This window comes from Lipophrys pholis (assembly GCF_963383615.2).
Source record: "Lipophrys pholis genome assembly, chromosome: 17".
Taxonomy (NCBI): domain Eukaryota; kingdom Metazoa; phylum Chordata; class Actinopteri; order Blenniiformes; family Blenniidae; genus Lipophrys; species Lipophrys pholis.
Window position 1 is genome coordinate 18,558,121 of NC_137643.1, and position 18,680 is coordinate 18,576,800.

At 46.0% G+C, this 18,680-nt stretch overlaps 1 protein-coding gene across 1 annotated transcript in view; it reads left to right on the top strand.

Moving 5' to 3' along the window:
- LOC308123197 (retinoic acid receptor beta-like) overlaps positions 1-18,680 on the top strand; it is a 69,689-nt gene that overhangs the window by 18,963 nt on the left and 32,046 nt on the right. Inside the window, exon 3 of the mRNA XM_080485541.1 lies at positions 15,625-15,766. Within this exon, the coding sequence (XP_080341667.1) occupies positions 15,625-15,766 (142 nt within the window). The remainder of the gene's footprint in view (positions 1-15,624; positions 15,767-18,680) is intronic.

Below are 18,680 nucleotides of genomic sequence, written 5' to 3' on the forward strand. Positions count from 1 at the left end.
GCACAAAAATCTTATTTTTCTTTCTTTGACAAACTAAAAAGTAATGATATTAAACCGTCCCGGAGCAAAGCTAACTTGAAGCCACTGACGTCTCCAGGCTGAGACCGTATCAAACCGACTGATCCGGACGAATCCAAGAGGAATATATCAAGAATAAGAAACTATTCCCACTGAGGTTATTCAGAGTGTGAACATTTAGCTCCATATTCTGTGGTGATCCGTCACGACACACGTCTTCTCCCAAATGTTCTACTTTTAGCAACATCTGCGTCGCCGCCACTTGTCTGCCCCCCCCCCCCCCCCCCCAACGTCTCCCGCAGCTGTTGCTAGGCAACCGCCAATGCCCGTCTTCACGTAGAGTCGACACTCGGATATAAACAACATGATTTTGGATTCAGCCGTTGATTTCAGGCGGTGGAAACGACGACGGTTCGTTTATTCTCAGTCTTCTTCCTCCACCGTTTGTTGCAGAGCTTCATGTTTTCCTTCCCAGACGATGCGGTTTTTACGCCGCGGTCCGGCCCTCGCTCCTCGCCGCCTTTGTAATCGAAGCGGTGGTATGTCAGGAATTCACCGGGGTGGGGGGGTGGGGGGTGGGGGGGATCAGCTCACTCACTGGGCCCCGGGTCAAACTAAGTTCTCCACAGACTCATGTGTCCGATGTCAGCCTCATGGTGAACGCCCGTCCTGACCTCCGACCTCTGGTTCTGGTTCTGAGGGAACGAGGTGGAAAATGATTCCACTGCACTGTAAAGTGTTGAAGGTTCTTTAACTCCCACGCACAAGTTGTCAGTTTTATCATTAGGGAACGCAAACAATCATAATCCTACTGGTTTATATTTTATTTAACTTATTTTATAGCTCTTTTCTTTTATGTTGAGCATTTTTACATTATATACAACAAAAACAAAACATTGAACAAACAAACAGAAGATGGTAGGGATGCACGTGTATTCATATTCATTTAAGTTCGTTTAAGTTCTCCTTTGAAGAAAACAGAACCCACTTTTCCCATTTTTTTGAAAAAGTCAGTTCTATTTTTTTTTTAGAGAAGATCTTTTTTTTCCATTGTCTATAGTCCTTCGTGTTTTATATTATATTTTATTCACTGGAGTGACGAGTTCAGCTACTTTCCAACACCGACACACACAAAGTAAAAAATGAGCAATTTTAGATATTTGATAAAAGTTGTTTTTTTTAGGCTTCAGGTTGGGATTTTCTTCATGAAATTAAAAATCCAAGGAATAAATACTTGAATTTATTTTTACCACAAGTTACTTAGCTTAAGATGAAACCTCATCAGAAGTCAAAGAATTACAAGATTATACATGAGCAAGCAAACACAACAATAAACACAAATCCTATAAACAAAGAAAGCCTCGGACATAAAAAAAGTTGTCCCATAAAAAAGTTGTTTTTTTACTGTTGATCATGTTTTTCCCTACAATAGCATGGACTGTTTGAAGTACCCCTTGTAGCTTAAAAGATGTGGAATTTTACTTAAAACACAATCTGAACAGGCTTCAGATGACACACATATATACAGTATGTATTTATATATGTAAGATTTTATTAATAAGCAACTCATATATCAAAAATTAACAGTATGTACCACCTTGAACCACTAGGTGTCACTGTCCGACAACAACATTCTGTTACTTGTAGCGTGACCGTTACTTTTAATGGTCTCTTTATTGTGTACGGAGGAAAACGCTCTATGATCTGGATCTTAGCGCTTCTAGAAAGAAACTGTTTAATGAGAAAAATCTGCAACAAAATAGCTGAGATGAACTACCAGCATGCAGACAGCTTCCAGGAAAGGAATTACCGTATTTCCCAGATTATAAATGGCACTTTTATTGACTTTTATTCAGGAATGCCCCCCCCACACCCTCACTGCCCACTGGCCTTGATTTCTGTCCCATCCTGACTCCTGGGGATTAGCGGAGGATTATACTCTGGGTTTTTTTTTTCCCCTCCTCCTGTTGTATTTTTCTCTCCATGGTGAAACATTGTTGTCGGCGGTGGAAAGGCCGAGACGCTTCTATTGGACAGATGCAGCCGAGCAGCTGCAGGCTTCCAGCCAACCAGCAGAGCTTCATCCATTAGAGCACCAATAGATTCCAGGCTGACGCTGCGAAGGAACATCCTAGTGGAGGAGCCCCGCCACCCACTGGGACGGTACACACAGAGACAGTGATGGTAGACACACACGGTGATGGTAAACACACACACACTGGGACGGTACACACAGACACAGTGACTGTACACACGCACACGATTACGGCGTACACACACGGTGACGATACACACACACACACACACACACACACAGTGATGGTCCACACAGTGAAGGAACACACACAGTGAAGGAACACACAAGGTGACGGTGCACACACACACAGTGACGGTGCACACATACATGGTGACGGTACACACACGCAGTGACGGAACACACACAGTGACGGAACACACACAGTGAAGGAACACACAAGGTGACGGTATACACACACACACACACACACACACACACACACACACACACACACACGGTGACAATGCACACACACACACAGTGATGGTCAACACACACACGGTGACCCCCAAATACGACTTCCTGCTGTGCCCAGTGAGGCTCCGTGCGGCGCTGTAGCACACCCTGAACGACTTCTCTAAAGTCTTCACACCATGAGAATCAAGTGTCTTCATGAGAACGCGGCCTGAAGTTCCAGGAAGCGGCGCCGGAGCCTCCAGGTCATCACGAAAACTCTTGGTGGAGTTTGGTGAAGGACTCGGTGACCGGCCACGACGGCCGCCGTGACTTTGGAGGATTTCTTGACTTTGGTTTGACACAGACGAGGCTGTCGGCTGTTGCATATGCATGCGCTTCTGGACGTCCATATGTCCACCGCCGGTTTAACAATTCAAATCAGTCGGGCAGAGCAGCAAGAGGCCGGGCGCCGCGCTCCCGGCGACATGCTCCAATGAAACACCATTAAAAGTACAAGACCAACACTTTCCCACAACTCCGCCTGAGGTCGGCGCACCAGCAAGGAGGAACGACGAGGACTCTGCTGTTGTCGGTCGACACATTTGGTCACTTTCTATTTCTTCTCCTTTCTTCTAAACCATTAATTCAATCAACAAACATTATGAATAAATCACATCTAATACCACATTAGTGAAGCTGTTTAACCTTTATGACCAAATAGATTTATACTATAAACTCTTCACCAAACACATTTGCCTGGAATCTCAAAACAGGGTTAAATTTAAAGATGAAGAACCTGTAAACTTATAAAGTTAGATTTTGCTATGTTTACCAAAACTGTTATTTATGGAGCATTTTTGAAATATGATCTATTATTAAACAGTTTATTAAACAGTTTTAGCCATTTGGATTAAATGGACATGAAATGACATTAGAATGACATTAAGTGAGATAAAAGTACATATAAATGACATAAAGTAACATAGAATAACACAAAATCCCATCATTATCATATAAAATGACATACCATGACAATATAATGGCATGAAGTGACATGTAATTAAATTTGGATGAGATAAAGTGACATAGAATCACATTAATAAAAATAAAAATAACATGACTGTAATATGTACAGTAGGTAAGTAAAACGGCCCAAAATACCCTTGTTTTACCCAAATTTATAATCAGTTATAGTTTTAAAACATAACAGATATTAAGGGGGAACAGTTAGTTTATATGGTAACGGACCATAACTGACATGTTTTCCTCCGGTAACCATGACGTCCGGGCTAGAAGCACAAAGACTGAATCGTGGGAACATATTTTAAATTTTAAATTTCCTTGTTTGAAATTAACAACAGGTGTGAAAATAAAAAAAAACATATATCATATATCTCATATATCTTCAAGTCTTTCAGGACGTATTTAAGTAAAACAAAAGCCAAAGCACCAACAGAGCGTCGCGTTTCCATGACGACCAACTACGAACCACGATGACAGAAGTTTATTACTGTAATAGAATGAAAATTTGAAATATTTTTAAGGGACATAAACAGTAAATACTAATTTCTAGTATCGTGGAAAACCTTCCAGCCAATCACAGGTGAACTCACCTCTGCGTCGACTTGTTGCCATGGTAACAGTGGGCGAATAGGCTTCCGCTCTTCTTCTGCTTGTATCTGATGGTGGTTCCTGCTTCTCGGAGACAAAGTTTGTCGCTACTCAGGCTGCATGACGATGCCAAAGCTACTTTACTGAAGTTCTCCCATTGAATAAGCTTTTCTTTTCTTTCTTTTTTTATGGTTTCTTTGTTATTTTGACACTTTGACTTTAACCTCTAGGATAAAATGCTGTCAGGTAATAATAGAATCAGATTGAATAGAGTCGAACCTGTTGGGATTGTCTCGAGGAAACATTTGGCAGCTCGAGCTGAACGTCAAGAATCTTTATATTGTGACGGATTTTATTAACAATTGAAAACCTGCATCTGATTTGCTCATTGTGTTTTCTTCTAAACGTGCATGCTGCTCTCATTTCAAACCTCGTTGGTACCGAAGAGACGGGAGGATCAGGATCCAGTTCCTTCTTGTACTGAAACCTCACTCCGTCTGCGTGAGCACATTTCAGCAGACAATGTCTTTTCATCGGAGCCTCAGATTCTTCTTCTTCTTCTTCTTCTTTTTTTTTTATTCTCAGACTGGCCGGCGAACACTTTAGAAAGCCTGGTCTTCAGGTTGTTTTGCATAAGCCCTGACAAGGTCCAGAAAGAACGATGGCTCCAATCTGAACGCGTGTCGTCAAGCGCTGACAGCTCTTTGGGGCCGGGGACAAAAACTGGGAGGCGTGAAGCGCTCCCCGCTCTCCCTTTTTCTACTTGTTGGGTCCCGAGGCGTTGACACGGCGGGATTAGTCTGATGGAACTGGTTTGACAAGCGAGGGACCATAACCTCGGCGAATAAAAACACAATTGAGAATGGCCGCTTTGGAGGAGAAGCACTCCTCTCGCTGAACCCCGGAGCCTCCGCGCTGTTTGTTCCACCTCCACCCACCCCCCCGACCCCCCACCCCCCATGCAGGGCGGGAATGTGGAGGAGACTCACATTCAGCTCGGCCTCGTGTTCCAGAGGAGCTGCTTTTTATATGCAACAGTTTTATATACAACAAAACAACTCAATGCAGTTCAATAAAAGTAGTTCTTGATTTCTTATCACTTTAAAAAGTACATATAAGTAACTTTTGACTGAAAAAAGTGGCTTGTGTTTTACATTTATTTGTCTCTTTATTGTGGAGGGAGGAAGATGCTCTATAATCTGGATGTTAGAGGAAGAAGATGCCCTATAATCCGGATGTTAAAGGAGGAAGATGCTCTATAATCTGGATGTTAGAGGAGGAAGATGCCCTATAATCTGGATGTTAAAGGAGGGAGATGCTCTATAATCGGGATGTTAGTGGAGGAAGGTGCTCTATAATCTGGATGTTAAAGGAGGAAGATGCCCTATAATCTGGATGTTAAAGGAGGAAGATGCTCTATAATCTGGATGTTAGTGGAGGAAGGTGCTCTATAATCTGGATGTTAGAGGAAGAAGATGCCCTATAATCTGGATGATAAAAGAGGAAGATGCTCTATAATCTGGATGTTAGAGGAGGAAGATGCTCTATTATCTAGTGTAAAGTGTGAAATAACGTAATAATCCAAGTGGAGAAGATCATTGAGCTTATTGTGGTGATGGAGCCGTTAACGTCTCAGACCTTCGACTTGTCAGACGAGTCTGACCGCCTAGTCGCTAACAGCTAGCCGCTAACAGCTAGCCGCTAACAGCGAGCAGCGTGGTTGGTGCAGGTTATAGTTGCTCCATGTGGTTGCTGCAGGTTAAAGTTGCTCCATGTGGTTGCAGGTTATAGTTGCTCCATGTGGCTGCAGGTTAAAGTTGCTCCATGTGGTTGCAGGTTATAGTTGCTCCATGTGGTTGCAGGTTATAGTTGCTCCATGTGGTTGCAGGTTAAAGTTGCTCCATGTGGTTGCTGCAGATAAAAGTTGCTTCATGTTTAGTTCATGGCTGTTTAGCCTTCTTGTAGCATCCATATTTAGCATTAACATCCTGATGTTGTTACGGTGTCTCATGCTGATATAAAAACTTGGCAACAATCAGTTTAAAGCATTTTGAAGGTCAACGACGAAACGCTTCAGTGAAAGACTTGAACACAAATCATAAATAAGCATCTTCTTCATGGTGACATTGAGGCGGCGCTGCTGTGGAGAATCTCTGAATGGAGTCGGAGCTTTAAGGGACTGGAGTCGATGTTTAACTGAACAACTTTACTCCTATAAAGTTTGTTCTCTGCAGCGACGCACAGCTGGAGGGAGAATTCCCGGTGACGCGAACGTGGCGTGTGAACCTGTGTCAGTCCTGCAGCGGCGGGCTGCACGGCGCCCCCTGCTGTCGCCCGCCTCTCTGAGTGTGTTTTCTACACTGGTGGTGGTTCATAGACGTCCTGCTGAAGAACCGACAGGACTGGAAAAAAAAAAAAATATATATATATATCCTCCTCGGCGAATCCATCCGTTATTCAGGAGTTTATAAAAGGTGAATCGGCGTGTTGGTCTGAGACGTCGTTTCAGCCGCCGTGTGAGAACTGTGATCCAAACCTGTTTGTCTGCTGGTCTTTTAACTATTAACGTCTCCGAAAGGCGCCGGCCGCTCGTCTCTCAATCCACTGTATGATGAAGACGACGATGAAGAGCTCGGTGGAGTTGACAGTTCGCTGTGGAGACAGAGGGGCAGGGGGGGGGGGTGGAAAGGATCCGGCCTTTCTCCGCCTGTCACCGTAATCTCTACGGCCCCTCTCGCCGCCTACGCCCTAATGTGATTTGTCAAACGTTGTACGACATGAAAGAGGGCCGAGAGGTTTAGAGAGGGATGGAACCAGACGGAGGGTCGGCGTGGCCGAGCCGTGACGGGGGAATAGATATGTTTGTTACGCCGCAGCATTGCTCTGCTCCGGCCTGCCGAGTGGCCGCGGAGGGCAACGGTGAGGCGCCGCGGTGGGCTTACGCCCCGGTGTCGAAGGGGCGGGGCCGCCCACGGTTTATAATCTCAGTACAATCTGCATCCATGCTCCTGCTTCTGCTCCTGCTGCTGCTCCTGCTGCTGCTCCTGCTGCTGCTGTCAAATGGGTTTTGTTTAGTTAGTTGTTTTTTTTTAAAAGTGGCGGAGGAGTTGGGGGTCCTGATGACCTCCGATCGGCTTGAAGGAGAAACCTACTAAATGGTTTAACCCTGAAGACGGAATAAACCTGGTCAAAGGCCTTGTTAATGTCCCACTATGTGTTTGTTTTATTCAGTTTATTTGCTCCCAATACGACACTTTCAAGAGCAATGTTATCAGGAAGCAGGCGTCAAATTACGGCAGCACAGTTAAAGCACAGTTAAAGTTTGAAACTGAATGGAAGCTGGTATCACAGGTTCTGGGTCATTTTTATGTTGAGACGAGGGGGGGGGGGGGGGGGGGGGTTTGTTTCTGGCAGCTGCCGAAAGTAACAAAAAAGTTACTTGTAGTCAGTAATCAGATTACTTTTACAAGGTAACTGTCGAGGCCTAACGTCATCAGAGGGGGTCTCGAGGTGCCCCCGGTCGCTCCAGGTGCCTTTTTTTCCCAGATGGGGAGAAGAATGGGGGGCCACCGGGGGGCGCCGGAGCAGGTGATGTGAAACCATGCGCTTTCTCCCCTGCGTTGTCTCTTTATGGCTCTCACTGCTCCGGTTCGGCGTCTGACTCACACAGCTCCACTGTTCAACCGGCGATCTCATCTTCTTCTTCCTCCTCTTTCCCCTGATTCACTTTCCAATCTCTCCTCTATCTGCCGGTTCATCTGCTCTGCTCGGGAGGACAGAGGAGCTCTGATTAGGTTTCCGGAGCGATGGAGGACCGGCGGGGGGCGGGGGGGTGGGGGGGGTCCGACAGTGTTTGTGTGTCCTACCTGTTGTCTGTGCCTTATCTCTGCCGGGTTCACGTTTTCCACGCGAACAATGTGGCTCTTTGTGCCGTCAGGTCTCCTGTTGGTCTGCATTTCCAGTTCATGGAGCAGAAGAGGCTCAAACGTCCAGAGTGCAACATCTTTTCTTCATCCCAGCAAAATACAAAAGTATGCTCAGCGTGAAAAGCTTAAATGAGAAAACATCTCCAAGTGTGTTTAAATGGTCAAAGACTGAAAAAACAAAGTTTCTCGAACCAGAGATCCTGACAAGAGGCTCAATGTGGAAACGAAGCAGACTTCAATCGTCTACAAAATGACTACAAAGTCACTAGAATGTCAGTTAAATCTAAAAACACACATGAAGTAACTACAAAAATGATTAATTATGGTGGATAAAACAAACAAACCAACAAAAAGAAGAGCAGGGGAATGTAAGATAACATGGAGAACAGAGAGAATGTAGAGTCTGAACAGGCTGTATCATCATTCCTCCCGCGTGAGACAGGAAGTGTTTCTGTGAGCGAATGAGGGATTAGAACTGTTGAGTTTATTGAAATCGTATAAATACTAGAAGCCTTCCCAGCATGCACCTGTGAGGGAAACCTTCCTCTCTCTCTCGTCTTCCTCTCTGTCCTCCTGTTCTGTGCCCCGCCCCCCTCTCCTCCCTGAGCCCTGCCAGGTCTTTTTACTGAACTCCAGGTGTAAGTAATAGCCTGCTCTGGTTAACCTGGATGGATATCACACACACACACACACACACACACACACACACACACACACACACACACACACACACACACACTCATTTTTCTGGAACCCCCCAGGGTCTCCAGTGTCCTCTCCACTTTCCACGGCAGTGATAAGATGTCGACACGATTAAGAGCGAAAGCTAATCTCTCTCTCTCTCTCTCTCTCTCTCTCTCTCTCTCCTCTCTCTCTCTCTCTCTCTCTCTCTCTCTCTCTCTCTCTCGCTCTCCTGGCTGTACTGAATGCTCAGGCAACACAAACCGCTCCGGCCTCGGTCAAAAGAGCCGGGACGAGCGAGCCGGGCAGCCATTGGAAGCAGAGAGAGAGAGAGAGGGCGCGAGAGAGGGCGAGAGAGAGAGAGAGAGAGAGAGAGAGAGAGAGAGAGAGAGAGAGAGAGAGAGGCCAGGTGGACAAGGGGTTGAATTGTGGCTGAATAATTGATGGGCGGCACTTTCGTTTTTTAATCTGTAAATGAGAAGGCCTCGGCGTGGCGGCGGCGCAGCCACTCGATCCGCGGCCCATTAAGATAACAAGATGTGGGATAACGATCTCGGTTAAGGTGCTCTTCATCAGCCTCGTCTCCCAGGTGGCCGGCCCCCGTCCCCCCGTGGCCCCCGACACATCACGGCCTTATCTGGTGAAGAGACGGCCCCGGGACCCGGGGTCCACCGCCATCGATGTAAACACAATTACCCCTGCTGGGGGCATTATCTGTGGTGGCTCAGGGTAATGGACACTGAGGGGTTTGTCTGCTGTGGTCGGCGCTCTTCCTCTCTGGTCTTATACTGCCCCCTGGTGGCTGCTCTTTACTGTCCCCTGGTGGCTGCTCTTTACTGTCCCCTGGTGGCTGCTCTTGACTGCCCCCTGGTGGCTGCTCTTTACTGTCCCCTGGTGGCTGCTCTTTACTGTCCCCTGGTGGCTGCCCTTATACTGCCTCCTGGTGGCTAGTTATTTCTGTCTCCTGGTGGCTGCTCTTTACTGCCTCCTGGTGGTGCTCCAAACCTCTGGGTCTTTACATTGTTCTACTTCGTGGTGGTTTTTTGTGCTTTTATGACTTTGTTTTTCTTGGCGAACCGTCTTATTGGCCATTTCCTAGTACTACTATCTCATTTCAGAAATGTTTTCATGGTTTGAAACCTTTGATGGAGGTTTTTTGAGATTATGTATCGTGACTTTTCTAGCTTTTCTCATTGGAGTCTATTGTTCTTTCTGTGACTAGTATTTTTCCGACTACATTTTGTCTTAGCGAGACGTCTGAGCCTGAATCTGGTTCTTCTGCTCTTCCTTTTGTGTTTTTGTTCAGTTTTTGTACCTGTTTGCAAATTGTGTTGCTTTTTCCATCATGTTTGGTTGAAGAACTTTCTGTTTGTCTTGTTTAATTTGTTTTGGCCCTTCTGCGTCTGTTGATGTTGTTTTAGTAGCTTTTCCTGGTTTATATACTGAGTGACTTTTTATCGCAGTTTTTGACTTTCCAAGTGGTCGTTGCGTGTCCGTATGAGGTTGTTTTTCTTCATAAAAATGTCTTTTTTTGTCCTTTTTTTTGTTGCTGTTCAGTTTTCTTATGAGCAAGTTTCACATTTTGACAGTAATTTTGCTGTTTTCAATCATTTTGGGACTTTTCGAGGTGTTCTTATAACAGTAATGGTTTATTTTAGACTCTTACCTTTCACCTTTTGTCTCGTCCTTTTTTTGTCTCATTTGGGTCCTTTTCTCTCACATTTTCCTATAATTACTGTCTTTGTGTATTTTTCTTCTGTTACTTTGTTTAACTGTGTAATGGTTATTTTGTGCCTTATTACGGTTGTTTGGCAGCTGATTGCGCCATATTTACTCAGTTTCGATTCTTTTCCTTTTAATTTTATTTTGATGACAATGAGTATTTTCTACATGTTTTGTCTTTGTGTAGTTGCATCTGAATCCATTTATTAATTCGGTCAGCAGTTTGTTTCTTCATGTCAAGTTAGTTGGTTTCATCACATTTCACCTGTTTTGCAATGCCAGTTCTTATCTTGTTTTGTTTAGGTTTTTTTTGCTATTTCTGACTCTTTCATTGGTTGTTGTGGTTTCCTTCATTCTTTAAAGTAACATATCATCTTTTAGCGACACTCCTGTGTCTGAATCTGCTTGTTTAGCTGCTGTTTATCTTCGTTTTTTGTCAATTCTAACACCGTTTTGTCATTTTTAGTGGGTCATTGTGTGTCTTTATGAGGTTGTCCTGCGTGTGAGAGTGCTCTCTCCTTCGTTTGGCGGCTGATCTCAAGCCGTTATTGTCATTTTATTCGTTCACACTGCATTGTTTTTGAGATTTCTTTCCTGTGGTTCTAATTTGGAGTCTTTTCCTCCTTGTTTTCCTTCTTTCTCTTTGTCCATTTTGTGACTCCTGCGGCTGTTTTTGTTCACATGCTCACTTTGAAAACTTTCCAGTCTTTTTCTGACTTAAAGGTTATTTTTGTTGATGTAAAGGTACATTTGACCTTGTTTTCTATCTTGCACTGGTATTTTTGTGTCTGTTCCTCTGTGATTCTGTCTCATTTCTGGATTTATATATATTCTGTATATTTTAGAGTTTTTACAAATACGTAAGATTCCTTTAGTTGTCTCATCACTTTCTGATCGATGTTTTCAGTATTTTTAGCCACTGAGTGGTCATTTTTTGCTTTATAGTTACTATCTTTATGAGCTTAACAAGTCTTTTCTGTCTTACTGGTCGATTTCCAGATGTTAATGTTTGTTTTAATGTCACTTTATAGGTTTATAGGTGACATCTTCACCTTAAGGTTTTCTTGTAGCTTTTTTATTTTTTACTGACATTGTGTTTGCACTTTCAATCAAATCCAGTAATAAGGGGTTTGCTTGTTTATTTTGTTGATGCTGCTGTCAACCAATGACATCTGGTGGTCCCAGACGGTATAGTTTAATATGTGAGTTACTTCTTAATATGAGTCCCTTGAGTCAAACAGTTAAAAAAGGTGCAACCTATAGTCTGGAGAATACGGTATTATTTCTGGAGCTCCTCGCTCTGATCCAGATATCAGTTGAGTCAAAGGTGAGTTGAGGTTAAGACCATTAAGTTTCACACCTTGACTAAAAACACAAATCTGATTACTCTCTGGGATCAGTAAAGTTTGAGCGAGGGTGATCACAGTGCCACCTTGTGCGGCAAACATTCTGGAGTCACTGCAACACACACTGCAGCACAGCGCGCCAACAGCACCCCCCCCCACACACACACACACGCACACACGCACGCACGCACACACACACACAGATTTCCAAGGCTAAGTGACCTGCATGCTCTCCGCTATGAATGGCATAAGTACCTGGCCAGCCTTGGGTTCTGCACCCAACCTGAACACACTTATATGGCAGCTGATGGGGACGGCGGGCGCCGCCATCACCGCTGCTGTCGTCTCCGTCAGCTCCATCGCCATCCGTCACCTCTCAGGTAATGTCTACCAAGTCACTCAGCTTACATCAGCCAGGATAAAGGCCTCTATTAAGGGAATGAATAATGCCGGTCGAGGGGAGGTGACCTCGGTCTGCTCACGTGCCACCCAGGCTCCGCCCCGCCCCTGTCGGCTATATGTGGCCGGTACCTCTGGTACCGCGTGGTTGGGTGGGTGGGGGGGTGGGGTGACGGATGCTTGCGGCCGAAGCGAGATGGGCTACAGAGTCAGCCGTTTCAGTCCTGTGATCTAATCTGTTACCCATCATGCATCCTGCTCCGCTAATGAAAAGCCAAGGTCCCATCCGTCACAGGCGCCCATGCTAAATGGAATTTTAACCGACAACCCCCCCCCATCATAGTGAGCGAAGCTCCTCCAGCAACGCCTGCAAACATGTGCAAACGGGCCCAGGTGATATATGGTCATTGCAATTCTCCCCCGAGCAACAGCAAATTAATATTATGAGGAGGAAGAGAAGGAAGAGGAGGAGGAGTAGGAGGAAGGGGAAAAGGAGGAGGAGAAAGGGGAACAGGAAGAAGACAGGGATGAGGAAGATGAGGACGAAGGGGAAGAGGAGAATGAGCAGGAGGAAGGAGAGGATGAGGAGGAGGAAGATGAGGAGGAAGGGGAAGAGGAAAATGAGCAGGAGGAAGGAGATGAGGAGGAAGGGGAAGAGGAGAAGGAGTTGGAGGAAGGGGGGAGGAAGAGGAGAAGGAGCTGGAGAAAGAGGAGGAGGAAGAAGATGAGGGGAAGGAGGAAGGGGAGGAGGAAGAAGACAGGGATGAGGAAGATGAGGAGGAAGGGGAAGAGGAGAATAAGCAGGAGGAAGGAGAGGATGAGGAGGAGGAAGATGAGGAGGAAGGGGAAGAGGAAAATGAGCAGGAGGAAGGAGATGAGGAGGAAGGGGAAGAGGAGAAGGAGCTGGAGGAAGGGGGGAGGAAGAGGCGGAGGAAGAAGATGAGGGGAAGGAGGAAGGGGAGGAGGAGAAAGATGAGGAGGAGCTGGAGGAACAGGAGAAGAAGCAGGGGGAAGGGAAGGAGGCGGAGGAAGACGAAGAGGAAGAGGAGGCGATTTGTGTGACTTTTCCCTCCGAGGCTTTTCTGCTTTCCGTCACTCTGCTTGGTAACAAGCGCGGCGTAGCTCCGCCTCCAGTCCATCGGGCTCTCTGGAGGACGGCGGTCCGGCGGCAGTAGGCGTCTCGCCTCGTGGTTCCACACGGTGAGACTCCGGGGCGTCGTTTTCAGCTTCCCTCACGCCAACAGACACGCCTTCCTTCGCCAAAATGACCTCTTACAGATGTTTTGACAGACTCAATCATCGGAAGGTTTGAAAGATATTCATAAAATTTTACTGTTAGAAGCACAAAACCATTTTTGAAGTCAGTTTGAGTTCTGGAAAGCCGCCACACACCGTGTGAGTCGGCTGTCGCAGACAAAAGTTAACAATCTTCAGAGAATCGTGGCGGAATCTTTGGTCTTCGCTCCGAAGCCACCGCCACCGAGACGGTTGAAGGACGGACGTTCGTCACAGTCTTTGACCATAGACAACCTGCTAGAAAGTCCAGACAGCGTCAGACATTTGAGGTGATCGGGTGATTTGCTGCTGTTTGTTACGTTTGCAGAGTGGAATCCCACTCCTGTGAGTTCTTGTCCTTGACCTCTGACCCCCCCAGCAGCTCCCCGGTTGCCACACTGAGGCACTTTAATCTCATTTCCAGGATGGGTTGAGCCTGGAGGAGTAATTTCCCTGAGAGCAATCAATAAAGTGCCACAGCGAAAACAGTTTGTTTCCATTCAGAGCGCACTGTTACCATTCATCACATTTCATCGGGCGTTGCTTGTGTGCGAGCGTTGTGAACAGCATCGCCAGGAAATCGTAACTGTTTGCATGAACGTCATTGAAAACACCAAGTCGCCGTCAACAACGTCTCGTGAAGACGTGACGGACACGTTCCCAAAGCTCCTGCAGTGTCGTTTACCTGGAGTCCGATCAGATCACTCATCGGATCGTAGCATTCAGATGCCATAATTATAATTGGATCAGCTTGTAATCTGATTACTTAAATTCCACAGCTACAGGTTGATAGGTTACAAATCATTACCTGTCTGTTTCCATCAATCTGATTGAATTCTTAATGATCGAGGGATCAGATTGTCCCGTTTACATGAAAACCGACTAAAGTGATCAGAACATCATCAAATTCATTCAATCAATCCCACGATGCTTTGCACTGCACACGTGATCCCACGTCCAGAAACATGGTTTCATCTGATTACTGGGGGTCCGAAGCTAGTTTTTGTTGTCATGGTTACGCCTCAGGCCCCTGCTCACACGCTGCCGCCGTTCTTGGCCGATCGTCCACTCGGCGATTCAGGAGCCGGAAAACGGCTTTCACGTCTGGACGGGCTGAAAATGATGACGTCATGGCCCCGGCTCTCGACCTATATCCCCGCCCCCCTCTCCGTGATGTCACTGAACAACAACAACACGGCGGACGACCTGCTCAGGTGGAGCTGCAGAAGCTGCTGATGCTATTTGGTTTAATAAGACCAGATAGTGGAGTTGTCGTTTTCTACGTTTTTCATGTTTTTTGTCTTCTTCTCTGTTCCTGCTGTATTTCTGTGGCAGCGCCACAGCGCCATCTACCGGTCTGGTATATGTACTACATCATTTTGAGTAGTTTTGATGGTGTGCGTAGAACTTTTTTGTAGAACAGATGGTTTTGGCCGGTGTGGGCGGGGCCGGAGTGAAGTCTCTTTATCCACACTAACAATCTCTCAGCTCTTTGTTTCTTTGAAAAAGTTCCTCTCAAGAGCAGATCTGAAGAGCAGACCCTTCAGGCTGAACTTCGAGTGTCAGGTATCAGGAGTCCCGATGAAGATCTTTGTTACCCGCCCGACTCAAACTGCTCCCGCATCCTCCTTCAACTCGTCTTTCTGCTGCTAAACTTCTACCTTTTTGAACTCGAGCGAATCGAATGAGTCCAATTAGGATCCATTACCACTCTGCCGTCCTGCCGACTGCCGATGAAAGCCTTCGTTTGAAAGACGAGCGGCTTTGGTCTTCCACAGAAGCCCAATGTCACCTTGTCAAGTTGCGTCGCGGCGCTCGCCGCTCAACCAAAGCGGCGGGGCTGTGCTTTCACGCCGCACCGGCAGACCTGTTGTTTGATACCCCGAGGTTCCCGCCGCTTTGTTCCCACCGGCGCTTCGTTCTCTGAGTTTAAACCCGACATTTGAAGCTCGGCGGAGCTCCCAGCGGGGGACGCCGCTCTCTTCTCTCTCCGCCTCAATGGCAGAGAAAACATCCAGCTCATTGTCACACAGGCGGCGGCGGCGGCGTTGGGAGAATTTCAACAGGATGTGTGAGAAAACAGGCGGCTGCAGAAGATTAGAAGTGAAATGAGGTTAACGTTCCCCCTGACGGTCTTGTCTTGTCTTGTCTGTCTTGTCGTCTGTCTCCGCAGGGTTTCTTCCGCCGGAGCATCCAGAAGAACATGGTGTACACGTGTCACCGCGACAAGAACTGCATCATCAACAAGGTGACCAGGAACCGCTGCCAGTACTGCCGCCTGCAGAAGTGCTTCGCAGTGGGAATGTCCAAAGAGTGTGAGTCCCACCTGCACTTTACACTCGTCCCCACGTGGAATCAGTCGACTTCAGGCATGGAAGTGAAAGTTGCGAGCGGTCAATATAACTGCTTTGTTTTAGCGGCTTAAAACCTCCTTCCATCTGAAAAGACAACGACTGAATTTGCAAGGTCTGATTACGATGGATCGTTGGCGGGTCCGGACCGACGCCCACCAGGAGACACTCAGGAAGAAGCAACGAGACGGATCGCGGCCGAGAGTCCCATTTAGCTTCCTCCGCGTTGTTCGTGGTGTCGCGCTCCTGCGGCATGCTGGGAAATCCGCTTCAGTGGATGTTATTATTAGCAGATTCAGTCATTTGTTTCAGGAGCTGCTGGGTTCCCTGCTGCACTGACAGTTTTCTGCAGAGAAAATAGATGAAATCACAATAATAATGTTATTTTTGATTAAAATAACACTCAATCCCAATATATTGATGCCCGTGCTTCTGGATTTACAATTCCAAATCACAACACTGTTATATTATAGATTATTTTTTTAACGACAGTTGGAAAAAGAAAAAATAATCGACAATTTATGTTTAAGAACGACGAAATTAGAATGAGCGAACAATGTTTTTTTCTCTTTGACCCAGTTTTAACCAGATTTAACAGCTCTTCCTCTTTGATCACATTTTCAGTTCCCACCAGCACCTTCACTGAAAACAATCTTTTTCACCCTGAATACAACGTTTTGCGGAAAAATCTTAAATTATATGATAAAGTAGGACAGGACAGGACAGGACAGGACAAGACAGTATTCAGTTTGCAAATGGAGAAATTTACAGTGTCACAGCAGCAAAGCAGGGTAGCCGAGGAAAATCACACCGTGCAAAATTAAATAAATAAAATAGATCGTAAGATTAGATAGTAACTTAAAAATGTAAGTCTGCATAAACTCTATGAACACTATCAGGGCATATAAGGATGGACATGTTATTGCACAATCAAACAAATTGTGAAAACGCATTTAGGTCCACGTTGAAAAGGAGGAATTGAGATTCATTCAGAGTTTATTCATTCAGAGAAAACTTACCGAGATGTTTCCATTTTAAAAACTTTTTTTAAACCGTGTAAGAAGAAAACGTTTAGAAGCAGATCACTTCTGATCACTTCACCGGACCGTATTTAAAACCTCCACGTTTAACAACGTTCCACTGTGTGTGGCTGGGATTCCAGCAGTGTGTTTTCCTCTATTTTCCTTGTGTGAGGATGACTGATGCTGCGGCGTAAAGAGGTGTGGAAGCCTCAACATCGTTTCCCTGATAAGATCTCACCGGGTCAACAGCAGTGAATTACCAGTGTAATGGCTTTAATGTTATCAGTGCAACATGAATCCATCATGCGCCGCGCCGTCTCGCGCTCCATTCAGAGCGGTTTCACGCGCCGAGGCCGAGTTTCATCATTCGCAGAGTTTTCTCCGACGTCCGCCGAGCCGCCGTCCAAGGAGCCGTCGCTCTCCCCCGTGAATATTTTTATACAGTCAACATTATTGACTGTGTGCAGAGAGAAGGCTCGTTGTGCAACGGGACATGATATGAGGACGTGCTGCAGATTTTCTTTCCTGCTTGGGAATCAGGGAATTATTGCTTAGAGATAAGATAGCAGCACAATAAATCACATTCACAATATAAAACCAACGAAAGAGTGACAGAACTGTATCCGTGCCTTAATGCTCTAAATGACAGAAGTGTGATTAGTATCACTAATTCACAAAAATTGTGCAAATCTTTATTTATTTTTTAATTAAATCCCAGTGTAGAAAGATGTTCAGGAGACACTGAAAGGAGAGTTTACCGTGAATCATATCACGATCACAATGCTCCTGCATATTCGCTGAATCGTCAATATTGGTTTTATCAACACAATATATACACCAGAATGAATTATTGTCATGAGGTTTTTGCATCTTGGAAAACTAAGGTGCAAAACATGAACGTCATGTCATTCTTCTCTCTCTCTCTCTCTCTCTCTCTCTCTCTCTCTCTCTCTCTCTCTCTCTCTCTCTCTCTCTTTCTCTCTTTCTCTCCTTCTATCCACTGAAACATGACCAGGTCTCCTCCTGAGTCTGGTTCTGCAGGTTTGTTCCTGTTAAACTGAGATTCTTTTGTCCTTTCCGTCCTCTCCCCTGCCGGCTCATGTTGACTCCTTGGTTGTTCTCAGTGAAAGTGTCCTGAGATGACCGTGTTGTATTTGGTGCTTTAGAAATGAAATGTGGGTCACGTCAGGTAACCCAGACTGTCCTCACTAGAATCCCATAAAAGTCCCATTCGAACCGAATCGGGACAACCAGGCGAGAAATTGAAAAAACATCATGATTGAGGAGGAAGTTTGGTTGGTGGACGGTTGAAGAAAACATGTTGTCTTGGAAATAAAAGAATAAAAACTCTCTCATTTCATCCCAAACCTGAAATCTTTCCAATGCTGAGGTTTTGTCTGATGGATCATGTGAGACAGAAATAAAAGGGCCGAGGCCTCAAGAGGATTTCACCTCTCGTGTTTTCAGGCTCTTCCGTGTGTTTAGGAAAACCCGGCCGCCGGCTTCCTGTTGTCCTTCCTCTCCCCTCGGTCGTCCGCGGGAACAGTTTGCATTTCACAGGTTATTGGCGTCCTTTGATTGCATCAGCGTTTATAGCTCAGGTCCACTTCCTGCTCCATTAGCCCCGGTGGGGGCGGGGCGGGGTGAGGCGGGGGAGGGCGACGCCGCCGTTCCTTTTCTCTCATGCTGTTTCACACCTCAGCGGAGGAGTCGCAAAAAAATGATATGATGGGTGTCTTGATATCCTCGGGCTAAGCCCCCCACGGGGCCGCTGATGAGAACGGGGACGATTGTGGCTGATGGCGACGCGGCGGCGGCGCTAGTGCTCTGAATGTCATGCGGAGCGGCGTCCACGC